The sequence below is a fragment of the Acomys minous genome (assembly GCF_964271855.1).
Source record: "Acomys minous genome assembly, chromosome: 14".
NCBI lineage: Eukaryota > Metazoa > Chordata > Mammalia > Rodentia > Muridae > Acomys > Acomys minous.
The window spans coordinates 105,351,871-105,370,993 of NC_140496.1; the positions used below are offsets into that span (position 1 = coordinate 105,351,871).

Below are 19,123 nucleotides of genomic sequence, written 5' to 3' on the forward strand. Positions count from 1 at the left end.
GCAGCTCCCTAGAGGGAAAAAATGGAGGGAAGGTAAAGGGAAGGGAGGGGAGGGGAGAGAAGGGAAGGTGGGAGAGGAGAAGGGAGGAGAGGCAAGGGAAGAGGAGGGGAGGAGGGAGAGAAAGGAAGTGGAGGGAAGAGGAGGGGAGGGGAGGGGAAAAGAAGGGGGAGAAGAGAGAAAAAGAAAGTGGAGGGGAAGGAAGAGGAGGGAAGGGGAGGGGAGGGGGTAAGGGGAAAGGGAAGAGGAGGGGAAAGGGAAGAGAAATGGAAGGAAGGGGAGGGAAGAGAAGGGGAAAAGTAGGAGGGAGGAGAGAGAAAAAGAAGGGGAAGGAGGGAAGGGAAGGGGAAGGAGGGAAGGGAAGGGAAAGGAAGGAAAGGGAGGGAAGGGAAGGTGGGGCAAAGAAGGGGAGAGAGGGAAGGAAAAGAAAGAGGAAGGGAGGGAAAGAGAAGGAAAGGTGAGGGAGTGCCAGAAGGAGGGGACAGGAGAGGAGAGGACATGCCATTCCATTTAAGTGGCATGGAGGTCAGCTGTATGGCAGACAAAGAACCACATGACAGGTGGGAGAGCTTTAGAGAAAGAGTAAAAAAGCCCAAAGGAGCAAAGAACATACAATTAGTGACAAGTTCTGAGAGAGAGGGGGTGGGCAGAGAGATAGAGGGAGGAGGAAGAGGGAGAAAGTGAAGGGGAAGAGAGGGAGGGTGAAAGAAAAAAAGAGGGAGAAACAGGATCAGAAGGTGGGGAGCCCTGGGTGAACCCTACTAAAGCTCAGCAACTGTATAAGGGGAGTGAAATTCTAGGAAGGAAACGAACACCATCTCCTTAAAGGGTGAGGTTTTCCTCCTCTCTGCATAGCATGCCTTAAGGAGTCCCTTGGGCAGGTGACTGGCCTGCCAAATTGTATTAACTCTTAAGAGAGGAGACAATGGCTTGGCTCCACATCAAGATAGATTCCATTCTTCACTATAACACAGGCTTGCTGACATTGGGCCAAGCTTTTGTTGTAGCACTGTCCAGGGTGTTGCCTGGAGTCCACATCATCTGCAGATCCTACTCCATGGATTCCAGTAGCTATAGCCCCTTCACAATATCTACAGAGTCAAAAAGTCCCCTGAGGTCCATGTCCCCAGTTCCCCTTACTGGGAACTGCCTCTAGTCTAGACTGTAATATTAAGGTTAGTTGTACTCTTGTGCTAAGAGCACAGACATGAGGAATAATTACAGTCGAGGTGTAGGCACTGTGTGTTGGATAACCACATTAAAGTTATCCTATGAAATGTTCCTAGTTTGGCATTTCAATCTTGTGAAGACTGAATCACTATTTTCATTGGAAGTTTCAATTTAGTGCCCGAATGTTATCCATTCCACCTTCCAGTGATGTCTGGGGTTAAAGTATTATAATGTTCCAGCCTTTCTCTATACTATATACTAATAAGTAGCAAGTGCCTGTAGTATTGTTCTGTTCACATTAGTCTCACCTTCTTGAACAATTAGATATCTAGAATTTTTAAAGAGGGCCTTGTTTCTTGAAGAAAAAAAGCAATATAAGCAATAAATTGCTGGCATTCAATATGTTCTCATACTTAGGAATTGTATTGTTACTGCAAATACCTTAAAGATAATCTTTTGGGATTCACTGGAGAATTTCATAAGATTCAGCTAAACTTGTACAAATTAGCAATACAAAAAAAAAGTTTTTAAGTGTTTTAAGTCTCTCAACCCCAATTATAAAGAAGTGTCTAAAAAGACTCTGGTTGCACAAGCTCCCTGGTGAGCATCATCCTGCAGTGGGGTTCTGTGGTGCGACCTGGAAGAGGGAAGCCCCATGGTGCTGGTAGATCCACACAGTCAGTACTTGTTGGACATTTGCATAATCTTTTAATCTTCACAAACCCGTTTAATATGTCTCAGTTGGTCCTCGCAGAAGCCTCTGCAATACGCGAAAATAAAAATAGGAACAGCATTTGGTAGAAGATCAGATTTCACAAGATTTTTGCACTCTGGAACTGTAATCTAAACTTATCTGTTTATTCATGCCCAGAGGGATTCGACTATTTATAATTTAAGAAGCAGATAAATTTCTGTAAGTGGATTGATTACAATAAAGCAAATCATTTATATTATCTTTGATATATAACTCATAAAACCTTCAAGAATTTACTCATGATGAAGTTTTACAAATTGTTTGATTTAATCAGGAGGCAAGCACATACTCTGACCTGTCTCTGAGAGGGATGCAGGGCACTTGCCTAGTCATCGCGAACTAAGAGACGCCTTCCACCAGCCTGGCTCCACTGCAACCTTTCTTGGCTTCATGTTGTTCTTGGGATCAAGTCAAGAGCATGGCACATGATTTATTCTGAGAGTTGGTCCTGTTAGTTTCTTTATCTTCAAACCATGGAGCCGTTTGAGAGTAATAGTGTCTTATAAAAATACTTCAAAATAGTGTTGTCATGTAAGAAACCTATAAAATGGCTTTGTTAGAAAATTATGTTTTAAATTAGGTCTTTTTACGAGAAAAAAAAATACTTGTCATAAAATCCTATGTGGTTTACCATAACGCCATGCCAAGCCTTTGCTACTCAGTCGCCACTGTCTGTTCCAGTGAACCTGGTAACTACCGTGCATGCTAAACCACATGAAGAGGAATGTGGTTGGCATGGATAACTTGCACAGAGTACTTCAGCAGATACAGCAGAAGCTGGGGTATACTACATCAGGTCTCTCTTAACATGATGTCTACTGAATGCTAACCTGAGCAGAACACTGCTCATCAGCGCAGTCCAACAACGACATGCAGACACTTTCCAAAAGACTCACTGCATCTCCTCAGCTATCTGGTCAGCTTCCTCACCTCGGCTCTCTGTGTTTAACCACACTGTCTGCTGAGCAGGCCGTCTCTTTACCTTCCATTGCATCCTCTCTATATGTGGAACCATTTTGTCTCAAGTCACTCTGATCTTTTCTCCTAGTTAAGTCCTACTCATTTTTTAAAATTTTATTTTTTTACTTATTTAATTTATCCAGATTACATCTCAATTGCTATCCCATCCCTTGTATTCACCCGTTCCTCCCTCTCTCCCACTTTCACCCTATTCCCTTCCCCTATGTCAGTGACCGAAAGGGACCTCCTCCTCCACTATATGATCATAGGCTATCAAGTCTCATCTTGGCAGCCTGTCTGTCCTGTCTCTGAGTGCCACCGGGCCTCTCCTGCTCATCTTGTATGCTTCAATTCGAACATTGCCTAAAGGAAGTCTTGCCTAATTTGCTAAAGCTTTCAAATATAGAAGTCTATGTTTTGTTTTCACGGTATGCCTTCCCCAGATTGCAATGTGTGTAAGTTCTTATAAATATCTGATTCATGACTGGTCAGTGTTTCTCTTCTGTGAGAGCAAAACACTATGGATCTTTCTTCACTGTATTGTTAAGGTACAGCATGTAGTAGTCAATCAAGTTTTACTGTTGAACAAATAATATGAACTTGTTGATCAGAGACCACTCATATACCTCGAAGCTTTTTCTAAAGCCCATCAGTTTTACTTTATTTCCTTTCTCTTTAAGAAAGGTTACTGTCTCTGGCCAGTGAGAATATCTATGGTGTGTTTTGACCAAGACATGAAGTATGGTGAGTTAAATTCAACTGGACAAAATAAGGCTCTGGCCAGGCAGTGTCAGAGGTCTCAGAGGCAACATGAGGAGTGATGGGAGCACTCAGTGGGTCCTTTCTGCACGGCATCTCCAGTACGTAGGTGAGGATAGCAACAGCAACTCTATGACACAGCGACTGCAAATGGCATCAGAAGAAAATGGATAGCCTTTAAAAATTAAAGGAAAACAAAGGAATTTGGGGAACAATCTTATACCATTTTCCAGGGGTGTGACGCTAAAGAAATGGTTCAGTGGTTAAAAGCGTGCACTGCTCTTCCAGAGGCCCTGAGTTTGCTTTCTGGTACCCAAGACAAGTAGCTCCCCACCACTTGTAACTCCAGTTCCGGGGATCAACATCGTAGGTCTTCAAGAGCACCTACACTTGTGTATGCACCCCTATAAATAATTAAAAATAACCAAAACAATCTTTAAAAATTTTTAACTTGGCAATGATTTTGAATATTGTGTCTTTGGATATTTAATTATGCAAAGTCTGTCTTAAATTCCAAGGCACAGTCAAGTAACTGCACAGGTTTATGCAAAGTGCTGCAGCTTTACTAACTCCCAGCCACACTTTATTCCGCAAGTGTGTATACAAGAAGAACCTTTCATTTCTGAAAGCAGAGGAAAAGAGAATTCATTGTACGTCTTCTCTTCTGCATTGAAATGAACAACTGTTAATAATTCTCTTTGTAGACAAGTTTTCTCCCTCACTTTTGTTCCCATTTTAGTATTTTCCACAGACTATGACTAACTATAGTTAAAACTAGCTACAACAATGACTCCATGGCAGTCACTTACAGCCACTTTATCCTCCGGTTTACAAATTTTCCATTCTCTTCTCCCTAAGTCTGCTTTACACTCTGATTTAAATAGGTAAAATACTTTTTCAAACACCAAATGCCTAATGGAAACATTTCTAATGGAAACATGCTAAAATATGAATTATAAATAATTATATTGTTGCCAAAGGTGATCCTTAGATCAAAGATAATTGAGAATAAAATTTTAGCCATAGTAAATAAAGGGGGAAAAGCCCTTAATGAACTAACTTAGGAAAGCAGCTGGGGGTCGGAGGGGGAAGTGTGTCACAAAGGCTTTAGCTATGCCTTACCCTTGTATTGAGGCCTCCTTTTAGTGACCTTGCACCATGGGCCCGTGCTCATGCTGGTTGCCAAGAGAAGGTGCCCTTGTCTATCCTTAAGGTCCCGGATGTAGAACTCCAGCTTTCCAGCCACTCTGCACATCTGCGGCCTTATTCAGTTCTTAACAGAGGGTCAGTGTCTTCTGCTAATTCACAATGTATCTGTTTCTGTTTTCTTTCACTCTGACACTTAAGAGATCAAACCCAGGCTCTAGATAATGTTCTGCAAGGATTTCACTACTTTACTACACTCCAGAATCATCACATTTTGATGATTTATGTCTCTGTTTCTACTGTTTCTTTTATGTTCAAATAATTTAGTGTTAATGAGAAACTTTTCTAGCAAAATCATCAAGATGTGAGACAAATTATAATCATTTTACACATTTGTTCATTAATGGCTGATCAGCTGGTGGTTTCTTTGTACAGGCAATTAAGGTTACTTGAATACGGAAACTTCATTTTTAATTCACATAACGAGTGAATATTGAGCCTGTTAGATACTAGTCATTATTCCTGACCTTGAGACTCCATGAAGGAAAAAATAAATGTAGTTTTAATCTTGTGTGTCATGGATACTAGGCAAAGAGCAACTGTTGATTCACTATTTGTTGGACACTTAAATATTTGAGCATAATTCAAAAAACCTTACACTAAGTGTGTAATTTTAAAGACAAAAATCTGTAAGATTAACATTGATATTGCTCATGTTTATGTACTAAGAAAGAAAAATAAGGAGAGCTCAACCAAGTGTCCAGCTACTGCAGGCCTGGAACTGACTTCCAGTGCTGTGCTAGACGCATGCGCTCTGTTTGCTGCTCTAGACGCATGCGCTCTACTTGCAAGTTGCGTCATCAGTAAGAAAGCAGACGCTTTAGTCAACGACACATCTCAAAAACCTTACGTATATAGTGGTTTATGCGCATTGCCTTATACTATGCCAAATATGTGCATTATAAAACATTCTTGAAAATGTTAAATAATTAAACATGAAAGAAAAACTTTGTGCATTTGGCATACATTCCATCAAAATAATTGAATTTCATTATCTGAAGTTAAAATTTATTTACTATAAATACAATAGTTTAATTATGTAGATAAGTAGAGATGATCTATGCTATTATTTCGTTCTGGGAATTGAACCCAGAGATGTGTGCATACCTAGGCAAGCCTCTGAGATGCATTGCAGTCCTGCTCCATTTAGAAGGCTCCCTGACTCCAGCCTCAAAAAGATATGTTTAATGTCCATGTTCAGCTGTTCCTGTGGCACACTCCATCACAGAGGGTAAGTTCAAATACCCCTTCACGCCTTCAGGAATGCTGTCCTTGGCATTTGAAATTTTATTTATTAAATTTACTAGAGTAACTTAAATTATAGAAAGAATACACTTAAATCTCCATTAGATTTTATTCAACATACTAATTTAATTTACTATCTCCCATAGAACATGATGTTTAAATGACGAATTAGAAGGGCACATGTAAAGAGACCTCTAGATGTGTATATGACGTAAGTCAAACTATGTACTGAGCTAGATATTGTGCAACTTCAAATGCAACTGGACAACGCATCTACATCTATGCCAGATGCTATCTTCGCGAACGTACAACGAGGTCCCAAGGTGACCCTGTGACCTAGAGGAGCAGACCTCTACAGAACAGCTCCCATGTGACATGCGACTTCCTATGACATGGAGATGTAGGGGCACAATAGACACTCTTACAAGTGTGAAAGCTTAATTATCCCTAGGAAAATATCAGCTGCAGTGCTAAAATTATGTTTACATTTTTTTTTCATCATACTTTGGCAAATGCCAGTGGAACAAGCAAAGAAAAATCCAACTGTGGCTGCTGGGAGCCTTCTTGTGGGCTAGCAGCACCTTCTTTCCCCTCTGGAAGCCTGAGAGGGTACCTGCTCTCTCAGCACGCTGAGCCCCAACCTCCGTGAGCCAGGCTCCGTCACTGATTGTTCGACCACTTTGAATGAACACAAACTAATAATGAACTGACTCTTGGCCAGTTCTACAATAAATGCCCATGTGACTAACATGTCAAGTCTTAATATCACTTTAGCTTCTCTCTGCTGATTTCATCTGCAGTTTGATAGTTTTGTAAAATATTTGGTAGCATAAACTCTGAAACCTACTAGGAATGAATTTTGACTCTGGTCCTTCCTAGTCATAATCTCTGGTATATTATTTAATTTCTTTGTAATTCTGTGTCCTAAATGGAAAACAAATTCAGTAATGTCATCATCAGTTATAAATCTATAATTATAATAGGAGAATAATTAAGAAGTGATGGCCAGTATTTATCGCACAAGATATGAATAATATTCACTCAGTGAATATTGGTGCTTAAAGGGTATTTTTGGCATAGTTCTTGAATCTCAGTTTTACAGCCATTTATAAGTAGTTGTAAAATGATACATAATCTCAGTTCAACTGTTCATCCAACTGCATTTCCCAGCAGGCAATGCCTGGTGGGAAAACACAGCTGCCTACTAACATGTAAATCTCAAGAGATTAATGTAACATCAGAGAAGATGCACTGGCCCGGAGTGGTCTCTTAGTGACTTTCTCTTGTGATGCTTAGAATTTTCTTGAATGTACCTGTTTTCAGGCTGAGTTTCAATGTGTTGGAAAGTCAACATTTGTCTTTGTCTTTGTCCACTATGTCTCCTTTCTCTGAAGTCCACTCCCTGCTGGGCCAGTGCTGCTGCTATCTTAGCTCAGGAATAGCTTTGTAACTTCGTAGATATTCCTGAGGTGGCTATTCTGAGCCCAGTGTTGAAGGAGACGGAGCGCATGGTGTTGGTCAGGCCTCTGCCGGAGAAAGGTTAATCATCTGACTTCACAGTGCTGAGAATGGGGCAACACACGCTGTGATGTCCTAAGTCCTGTGTACTTTCACTAACCCTTTACTTCCTTTTATCTCTAAGATTGGCAGATTTTTATTTCAATCCATTACTTTATTTTGAGACAAGACTTCATATATCCCAAGGCCTCACTATGTAGCTGAGAGGGACATCAATGTCTGATCCTTCTGCCTCCACGTCTCATGTGTTGACATTACACGTGTGTACACCAGCCTGTTATGTGGTACTAACTGTGGAACCCACGATTTTGTGCATGTGAGGCAAGTACTCTACCAACTGAATCACAAGTCCAACACCTAATTATGACTTTTTGACAGAGGAGTTTACCAATCCAATCCCTTGCCTCCTGGACAGCATTCCCACACACCATGAGAAATTTCCACAGAGATGGAAAGCATGCTGCCAAATTTATGTGCTTTCTTTCTTGCACTCAAGACTTTATATCCTTTTACCTACTTCCTAATTTTGGAGCATATGAACAGTTCTTTGCACATACATACATGTCTGAAAAGTTATCCCCTCATACTTTTGTTGTTTTTTTTTAAATTAATTATTTATTCATTTTACACCCAATCATAGTCCCTCCCTTCTGTCCTCCTGGCCCTGCCCTCCCTCCTTCTTCTCTGTAAATCCATTCCCCTATACCTCAGAGTAGGCGAGCACCCAACCCCCCGCCCCACCTACAGGGGCTCCTATGTGTATCCTCAGCTGTCTGGACTTGCTCTGTAGACCAGGCTAACCTCGAACTCACAGAGATCCACCTGGATTACCCTTCATATTTTGACACCTTCTCTTAATACTGTTAGAAACTAGCCTCTGTAGAGAGGGAGACATCCTCGCAGTATTCTTTAAGGTGTCATATGCTCAGTGATGCAGGAATTCAGGTGTGAATTTCAAAGCTTATAAAATTAGGGTTAGTATACAAAATAAACTATGTCAAACAAATTTAATATTAAATAAATGATGAGTTGTATATCTCCCCAATATTGTATGGAGAACGGTTAGACAAAATAGTCATTTATTTCTGACATTTAAATTAGATATATCATTTACATTTAGCACACCTGACAACTCTGGAAATAAATGTACAGCACAAAGAAAACTGGAAGGAACTGGAAAGAACAAGTTGCATGACACAGTGCAAAGAAAGTCAGTTATTAGTACAATTAATCTTCATCATTTGATTTTAAGAAGCAGAGAAGCAAAACCCACAAAAAGTAAATAAGAAAAACCCTACATAAATAGCTATTCTTTAAACACATAGAACATCAATAATAAACATGAGTTAATGATAAATGATTGTATATTGTATGACTGCCAATTTTTACTTAAACATAATCAATAATCAGAGGGTCTTTCATTATATATGTTAACTGTACATATATGATGCTTGTATGCACATTTTTATATATTTACGACACACATTCACACACGTGCACACACAGTCTTGAAGATTTCCACATTTGTCTTCATTTTCACTGATGCAATAAAAATTACCAAAGTTTTCAGCTCACAAAAAGCAAATGTACGTCACAGGTACTCAGCTCAGAAGTGTGTAGAGCATTGATCAACTGTCTCTGTCCTGAATTCGAGAGCTCAGCCCTATCACAGGCTCCAGGGTAGAGCTTATTTCTGCTCTCCTTCATGTTCTTGACCAAATTCAGTTCCATGTGACTACAGGACTTAAGCCCCAGATTCTTCCTGCCTGTTTTAGGGGTCATTCTCTGTTTGTAGAGGCATCACAGAGACCTCTACACACAGCCAGTTTGTCTTCAAAGCCAGCATCTATGCCTCCATTTATTGCCTAAAGTTCCATCTTTCTTGTTTTCTCTTCCGCTAGACATCTTCCGTCTTCCAGACTCATATGATTAGACTGGGCCTGATGGCATTAATAAGTCATTTCCCCACGCAAGAGTCTATAATCTTGATTCCACCTGAAACATCAGTGTCTGTGTGTGTGTGTGTGTGTGTGTGTGTGTGTGTGTGTGTGTGTCTGTGTCTGTGTATGTACCCCACACTCATAGGTCCCAGGACTCAGGAGTATAATATGGAAAATTTTGGAAAGACATTTTGCTTACCATATACCCCAGTTTTTCTGATACAGTGTATGGTTTACAGTCTAACTGAAGCACTTGCAGAGATTATTCCAACTGGGAAAAACAATAAATATAAAATCAGATAAAAGGCAAGTCTGCAACCCTTTGATTCTAATATAGTTCATGATAATGGAACATGAAGCACACTCTTTTTCCCCCTTAGATTGAGCGGCTTCATTATTTAGACGGTGGTCTAAGTATTGGAAAGGAATGAATGTTTTTATGGACACTAGTAGGCAATCAAGTTCACATGTTCAGGGCAGAAGCATGTTTGTCTAGTGCCAGTTAAGTTAAAGGTATTAAAGCTATTTGAAAGAGCATGTAAGTTGTAACCATGGCATAGTTTTAAATGACCCTGATTTTGTTTGATATAATGAAAAGTTAGAGTGAGAGTCTAAAAGTGCTGCAAAAGAGATTTTCCCATTCTTTTCGGTGAGAACTGACATCAGCATATAGATGGCTTCATCAATTATTGAGAAAAGACTAAGAAAAGAAAGATGACTGACTGAGATGCTGCCTTTTCAGTTTGGATTTGAGCCCTTTTGGTTGAAGGGATCTGAAGGTCTAAATACTTCATAGTTATCCCTGGCTCTCTGGTCTGCTCACGTATTAAAATTTCCTTTTAGAAAAAAAAAAGACATTTTAAAAGAGTAAAAAGACTGCTTAAAGAATTTTTGAAATAGATTGTCAAACAGAACGCATGTTCCAAGTATTGAAATACTGACATTAAAAATAGATGACTGTGTACATACACACCACTTATACAGGGTAAATGCAGTTAAATTCAAACCAGCACTCCTCGGCATCAGCTTCTCCTCACGTTGAGTTTCCTTGTAGCTTTCCTTCATTCTCTTCTGTTCCCCCCACCCCCCCCTGCCCCGCACACAGCAACAAGCCCCAGTACTGTTTTGTTTCCCATGCAGGATCTGTGCCCTGTTCATCTCTGTAGAGGGGCGCTGGAGGCTGCAGTGGCAGCCTGGAGCTAGTCCAGATTTTTACGGCAAACTAAACAGTGAGTGTCCACTTTATAATGTGTTTAGTTAGTCCTTTATAAAGCCCTTGTGCGCTTGTGAAACGAACACGTAGGCATCAACATCCAAGGAGTCGCAACCGAGACAGTGATGAAGGCCAGTTCCCTTACGTTTGTGTCAGAGTCACAGTCTCTATGCTCTTCAGTTAGGTTAGGTCGATGCTCATGAGAAAATGAAGTTATTCATTAAGATTAACATGAGTGTTGTATTTGTATTTAAAATCTACTGTGGCTCTCAATTCCACAACAGCTGTATAGTCACCAGCACATCACCATAATGCTAATAACATAGTGCCAGCTATTTGACTCACAATGCAAGTGCCGCTTTACCCAGAAGTCACGGCCTGTGGGGTAAGCATGAAAGGCTTCTTATTATCAGAACTTTTAGCTCTATATAAACTTGTTTTAAGGTAATCTTTGTAACCTTGCCACTGAGCCTCTCTCTGATTCACAATTTTTTTTTTAATATTTTGCTGTTCCATATAAACTGCAGAGTTTAAACTTCATATCTGTCCCTAAGTACATATGGCCATATGCCTTTAAGTGATATTGATTTCTTATTATGTTTTATAAACCTACAGCAAAATCGTTTAACAAAATGGATATATTTATGGACAAAAATTTGTACAAGTAATGTAAACAAATAAATGTAAGCTTTGCAACTGGGTTTATATTGCTGCACCATATGATCCAACGTAACGTTGAAATAGTACATTTGAATAACTGAAGAAAAATCCAAATTATTTATAAATGCTATTGCTCTGACTAGAATTGTTAATTTTTAACAATTATTTTAGCCTTCTGGCATAGACATTATTTGGGGGAAGTATTAAAGATAGGTGCCAAACTATTGCAAAACCAGGAACTGTGGAACATATCTACAGTGCGGTATCTGAGAAGCTGAGATGTTAGGATCATGGGTTCAAAGCTGGCCTAGTCTACAGAGTGCGGCACGGGCTTTGCAAAAGAGGAAGGAAATTGTCCCTTTCTATTTCATGTATGTAACTCATGTGACGGCACTGTGTTCACAGCACAGCCACCACTACCTCGTGTTTCTTCCTTCATATGGCATCTTTCCCTCCTCCCTCCTCCGTTAGTTCTTTAATGAACTATAATTGATGATGCCTGACACTAACATACAGCATCTTGCCTCTCCTAACAGTCCCATCTGCGACTTACAGACAGTTTAGCGAGTTGATGAGCATCTTAATCTTATCTGTGTACTTTCTCTCCTCTTAGTAGAATCCCCGACAACAAAAGATCACGTCATTTTATTCATGAATATGTATGCTGTGTACCAAACTCTCACTGCTGTCTAACACTGGATAATTCAGACCCTTGAGAAAAGTCCTAACATGAACAAGATTTAACACTCAGATATCTGTGCTACCAGTGCATAACAATAATAATATATTTGAGGTGTTCGTGATGCTTTTGATTAACTTCTATATGCGTATTAAACCTTTTGATAAAGATGTCTAAATTCTATGCCTTTACATTTGAAGAAAAGTGAACTTATGTCATAATGATTAACCTCTCGTGTCCAGCACCACATGTTTTGTTGTTGTTATTCTTCCTTCTTTTCTTCCTTCCTCTCTTCCTCTTCCTCCTCCTTCTCCTATTTCTCTTTCTTCTCTTCCTCCTCCTCCATCTTCTTTTAAACATTTCCTCTTTTTTACAGAAAAAAGTGTATTTTTTTCATTTCTGAAAGGTCTGTTTTCTCCTCCCTGTCCAGCATTTTAAGAGAAAAGGCATATGCAAAGCTTCTGTGCACTTCTGAGCTCTCAAAATCATGTTTACAAGGAAAAGGAGTAAAAAAAAACAAACAAAAAAAACAAAAACAAAAAAAACTTTTAGCCTGTACTTTAAATAACCTATTAATGTATGAACAAATTCTTAATTGTTTACTGTATCTTATAGCTCTTTCTATGTGGGTAACAAAAATTCACTCTAAACACATCATCAAATGATTTGAAGATTTTTCAAAGCAAGTGTGGCAGACATCATTTATATCAACCAATTCTGAAACATTTGTATTACCTGAAAATATATATGCACGTATTTATGACATTAACCGTAGTGTTCTTTAATTTTATGTAAAACTATAGTTTTTAAAAGTTATAAGATGTTACATATTCTTTTATAATTATTAAATGGCATTTATTAAATATTATTAAATTGACATTTCAGTTCATTGGTTGTACAACCAAGTAGGGTGAAACTGTCAGCTAAGCCAATTTAAGGATGCTTTATCCTGCCTCTGCAATTTCTAAGGTCTTTTAATAGAAGTATTACTGTAATTGGAATTAATTAATCATGTAATTAAAAGTAATGAGCAGTTGAAAGCAGAAAAAATGACTAGAACCCTTATTCCTTTTAGATTTCATCTCAAAGACCTTTCATGGGGGGGGGATGTGAAATCCTCTGGTCCATTTTTATATTGTTTTAATAGAAATTATTCAATTAAATTCTGAGAAAATCTACAAAAGTTCTTAGAATATAAGACATGTTGCTCAGTAGTAGAAAATTCTTCTAGTATGTGCAAGTGCCTAGGTTCCATCTACAGCATCAGAAACAATAAATAAAGAACTCGCCTCTTAGAATAGGGAAAACCCTCCTCTAATGCTAGGTTCTAAGTTACTAATATAAGAACTGCCTAAAATTACAATATTGCATTGCTACTGTCACTTCAAAATGTATTTTGAAAATTTTGTTTAGTTAATATGTACCCAATAAAACATAATGCATTAATAACATAATGTTTAATATTTTGTTATTTATATAGCATAGGATAGATTACATTTATCATTTAAACACTACATATTTGACTTTCAAGATTTAAAAAACAATACAAAACAAACAAAAAAAACAGGAAATACGGCTGGGGCAATGGCTCGGTGGTCAAGAGCGCTGGTTGATCTTTGAAATGATCCTGCTCCATTTTCCAGCACCCACATGGTAACTCACAACCCACTATTACAGTTCAGAAATCTGATGCCCTCTTCTGGACGGCACAGGTACTGCATGCATGTGGTGCACTTCCACACATGCAGGCTTTTTTTTTTTTTTTTTTTTTTTAACCACAGGGGCCGGGGCAGGGGGAGGAGAAGAGAAAACACACTTTCATAATCTTGTGACAGTAAGAGATAACAAACTGAGTATTGCACTTACCAACTATAAAATAGAAATAAAAGAATAAGTCTATCAAGAAAATGTTTTTGGTGGTGGTAGTGTTGGTAGTGGTGGTAGTGGTTTTTTGTTGCTGTTGTTTTGTTTTGTTTTCTTTTGTTGTTGTTGTTGTTTGTTTGTTTGTTTTTTGGTTTTTCAGGACAGAGTCTCTCTGTATCAGCTTTGGCTGTCTTGGACTCGCTTTGTAGACCAGGCTGGCCTCGAACTCACAGCGATCCACCTGCCTCTCTGACTGCTAAGTGCTGGGATTAAAGGCGTGTACTACCACACTGTGCAGAAAATGTATTTTTGACGATGTTTTTTTTTATTTATCAATATTTTGAAAGCTTCTGAAGTTAAACATGAGGAAAATATATCTCGGGATAATATCAGGGCAAGATGACTAGATTAACTGCATTAAATAAAGTACATTCCAGGCTCTTCTAGACGTAAAAAGTGTCATTTTTCACTAAGTTACTAATTTCATGTGAATTCTTCCCAGATGAATTTCCAAAGGGTTATGAGATGAGACCCAAACTTCTTTTCAAAGAAACTGTGAACAAAACTCTGCTTTCTCAAATGTTTATAAATTTCACAAGTCGAAATTCATCTTAAGGCTGGTGTTACATGGATGGTATCGGCCAGTCTGTAGACGTAGCTGTAACACTGGGGGAAACTTTCTTCTTGCCTCAGAGTCACACACAACTGTGTGTGTCACATGAGTCTTTGTGCTTTTTGTTTTCGAAATCCTTACTACTTGTTTATTGCGTTTAGGTAGATCAGAGTGTACTATGAAAATGATCCCCTTTTTAACATTAAGGTATCTCCACAGGTTAATCTCTTGGCCTTCGGAGTTATCATATACAAAGTGTTTCGTCACACAGCTGGGTTGAAACCAGAAGTAAGCTGCTGTGAGAACATAAGGTACGAGGTCGCTGAAGTTGTGTAGATGTTTTAGCAACATCTTCCTTTCCTTTCCTTCTCCTTCTCCTTCTCCTTCTCCTTCTCCTTCTCCTTCTCCTTCTCCTTCTCCTTCTCCTTCTCCTTCTCCTTCTCCTTCTCCTTCTCCTTCTCCTTCTCCTTCTTCTTCTTCTTCTTCTTCTTCTTCTTCTTCTTCTTCTTTTCCCCTGAGGCTCTGGGATAATAACACAGACTCAAACTCAGGGCAGGTATTCAACCACTCACCAGTGCTCCCAGTCCCTTAATCACCTAAACAACTAATAATTTGAGGGACTGTGTTTTCCTTAACAGTAAGTTTTTCTACCATATTTAAAATACATATTTTAAAAAATCATGTAATACATGTTAAACTTGTAAGCATCCCAGATCAAATGGTAAGTGAATCCACTGTTTAAAATGTACCCCCATTTAAAATAAAAAGAATAATTGTTTTAAGCCAAAAAACAATTGTCAGATGTTACTCAGAGCTGAGGAAACCTTTCTTCCAATTCAGAGTTTACATGTTGCTATTATTTTTCCCTTTACTCTCTCACTAAGACTGATCTATAAGACCTTAGAAATGCTTTGTTCAGGAGATGCTGAAGTAGAGTGTGGAAATCAGCTGCTTCTCTTGTTGCTGGGGAGCACTCCTGCATGCTGCAGTTCTGACACTTGAGGAAGAGGCACAGTTGCGAATTAGCAAGAGTTTTAGCAATTATTTCCTTTTAATCCTCAATAGCCTGAGCTTCATGTCCTGCTCCAGCTTCAGCAAAGATCAGAATGGTGCGTTTTCTGAGGTGCATTGCTAAAGCAGCTACAGTAATGGCTCAACTGAAAATGAATGAGAAAAAGTGTCCTAATTTCATTTTCAAGGCCGTGAACCCAGTAAGAAAGATATAATATTGTTTTACCTGAAGTCACTGGCAGTCAGTTGAAAATATGGATGAGTTAATACAGTGTGCATATTTCCCTTAAGCTTTAAGACATTGGTGTTTTAATATGAATTTATTTTTCTGAGGTTACTAACTTGCAAAAGCAACAACAATGACAAAATTCTAGATTTATACTCTATGCTTTCATCACTTTTGAACTTAAAACTAAGCCAGAAGCTGCTTTTGATGAGCTAAGTGCCAGATGATACAAGTCCACACAGGACGCTCTTCAAGGACTACTGTTACAGTAGATATGAAGTCAAAGGTTGCATACTGCAGCATACCAGTTTAAAGTATTTTATAATCAAGTATTTCCTTCAAAAAAGTACACTTTTTAATGATGAGACTTTAATTTTTGAAACACATTCTAGGTTGAGCAGGAGCATAATTACCCCAAAGGCTATCTCACCAAACCACAAGGCAGCTGTCACCCTCTTCGTTATTTGTGTCCCTTCTGGTCATAAAATTTTTTATTTTCTGCGTATGTGGATGTGTGAGACACTGCGGGTTCCAGGGGCCTGCATGGGTTTTAATGGAAGCTCTTCAACCACACTGCAGGTCTTGTGCCAGAGGAGCGCTGGCTCTGCTTTTCCTCCTGGGGACCACCTGGGTCTTCGGGGTGCTCCACGTGGCACATGCCTCCGTGGTGACCGCTTACCTCTTCACAGTCAGCAATGCTTTCCAAGGGATGTTCATTTTCTTGTTCCTGTGTGTTCTATCTAGAAAGGTAAGTCTTTCAAAGATTCTGGTCAAAACTAGATTAGATTTACATAGCATGTTACCAAACTGAGAGGAAAAACATTTTCCTTTAAGATTTATGACTTCCAATTTCTATTGCCTAAATATAATCCATTTTGAATATATTATAATGATTAAAATAATTGTATCTTAAACCAGCAGCATATAGATATTCACATCTAAATATGCCTTGAAAAAACCTGTTATTAGACATATATAATAATATAATTAATATAATATAATGGAAGCTATTTAGCTTATATTCTCTTGAGTATATTCTTATATTCAAACAGTGATAAGACTTCAGTAAAGAAAATATGGCCATTTATTGTGACTTGAAAATAGTGCTATGCGGTTGTATTAATAACACAGCATTTCTTCTTTTCTCTTTCATCAAGATTCAAGAAGAATATTATAGGTTGTTCAAAAATGTCCCCTGTTGTTTTGGCTGTTTAAGGTAAACAAAGAGAACTCCTCATAATTACACCTGCAATGAGATGAAAACGCCAAGGCCCGTATGTAAAGGAATCTGTCTTTTTATTGTTAGTAGTTAATTTCAAATTTGTTTTTCTGTTCACAGTATAAAGATGTAGTTAATGTGAGGTAAAATTATGGACCAGAGAGCTACAGTATGTTTTCCTACATGACATAGTTAGATATGTCAAAAATAGCACTGCAGATATTTGGAAAGTAATTGGTTTCTCCGGAGTGATATCACTGTGCCCAAGGAAAGCTTTCTTTCTAACACAAGAAATATATGAATGTCCTCAAGGAAACCACTGGCTTGATATCTCTGTGACTCATGTTGCCTTTCAAACGCGTCCCCTACCACCTTAGTAATGAGTTCCTTTGCAGAAAGGAGAATGTGGGAGAGTTGGGGGGGAGGGGCACAGAATGTGAAGCAGCAGAGAAGATCCCTCTGACAAGGAGCTATCGTCCAATAAACCTGGCTTTCTCTAAATGTGATGAGAAAATTTCAAGATGAAACAACAACACCAACAAAAGAATACATCCTAGCACTTTGGGAATTGGTCTGAACATAAAGACCCAGATCTAAATTTGCTGTATCTATGTTCTTCCTCACCAGTAAAAACAAACGGAAAAAGACCTTACAAATGACAGACATGAGCATGTATGTTTGTCCACTAACATTAGAATTCAGCAAAAAATTCTTCACAAATTGAGAGTTCAACTATAGTCAGTAAAACATAAATTTGTCAAACTATAATGCTGTTTATGTCTTTTAGTGCAAAATAGAGTATGAAGTACTTTGTCTACAATATTTTACTGTTGTGAAAATTATCTTTCATATTAGAGCAATATACTTGAACACTTTATTGTTTTTAATCTTACAAATAGTGTATTTCATGTGGCAATACTTCCATTTAATTGACTGTTTTTTTTAAAAGACATTGTAAATTTAAAGTATTTTTTCTGATCAGAAAAATACACATTAAAGCATTATTTATAACAAAGAAGTCGTTGAGCACTGTAAAGTTTCACAGTGGATCTATTTTCTGAGTTTCCCACATCTATCAAAGTCTGCTTGTTTAAATGTGTGCTTTCTGTCTATTATCTTGTATTTTTGGTTGTCAGCCTAGCACTTAACACCTGAGCTATCTCTCCAGCCCTATTCTCTTATTCAAATGAAGAAGCAGACTTTTGGTTTTTTTTTTTTTTTACAGCAATGAGTCATTGTTCTGCTCTTCCATCCAGTCAGCATTGTGATTTTAATGCCTGTGATGTTGAATAAAGTCTGGGGAGTCCTGTCTTGAAAGCGATCTGTGAGCTGGATGAGGCATCCTGCTACTCCTTGGCTGAGCTGTTCTATCAGCAAAGACCACTCACCTGCCAAGGACTTTGCATTTCTAGAGCCTCTGAGATAACACACTCTCATTAAATCTCCCAGTTCTCCCACGCTGAATTTGTCATTGTCATCCCAACATAGTACTATAGAAACGGAATGTCAAAACCTAATCTGTTCAGTCAGTGGACATGAAACTATGGTAGATAGAGTAACTTCCCAGATAGCCATCAGGGCTCTTTAGGACCAACCCTGACTGTGGTGGAGGAAAGGAGCCAGAAGGTACAGTGGGGAGGAAGGCATGACATCAGCTCAGCAGGAGAAGGCTCTTGCCCAGCTCTGGAAAGTCAGCATGCTCACCACGGTGTTATTTTAGCCTGGGTCTCCTGTTTTGGACCTCATTTCCAGAGCCGTAAGACAATAAAATTCTATTATTGAAGCCACTAAAACTGTCATCTTTTATTATTTTATTCCACTTTATTTTTGAGGGGCTACAAGGAACTAAGACAGAAATATTTATATACTAACATCTTTAGACCAACCTACTATTGACATCAAGGGTAAAAACGTTTTCACGATTGTCCAATTTCTCCATTTCTGGAATATTCTCCATGTGACAATTTGTGAAACTCACATCTGCTATAGGGCATGAATTTGTGCCAAGTTGTTTTCTTCTTCTTTTTTCCTTCTCTCTTTTGGGCTTTCTGAACAGACTCTGCTCTGCCAGGCCCTGCCCACAGGGCTGG

At 38.7% G+C, this 19,123-nt stretch overlaps 1 protein-coding gene across 2 annotated transcripts in view; it reads left to right on the forward strand.

Annotated features, from left to right (window-relative positions):
* ADGRL4 (adhesion G protein-coupled receptor L4) overlaps positions 1-18,892 on the forward strand; it is a 95,773-nt gene extending 76,881 nt beyond the window's left edge. For both annotated transcript variants that reach the window (XM_084756294.1, XM_084756293.1), the window contains 3 exons: positions 14,797-14,888; positions 16,394-16,562; positions 16,972-18,892. In XM_084756294.1, coding sequence (XP_084612420.1) covers positions 14,797-14,888; positions 16,394-16,562; positions 16,972-17,034 — 324 coding nt within the window. In that variant the 3' untranslated portion in view covers positions 17,035-18,892. The remainder of the gene's footprint in view (positions 1-14,796; positions 14,889-16,393; positions 16,563-16,971) is intronic.
* The last annotated feature ends 231 nt before the right edge of the window (positions 18,893-19,123 follow it).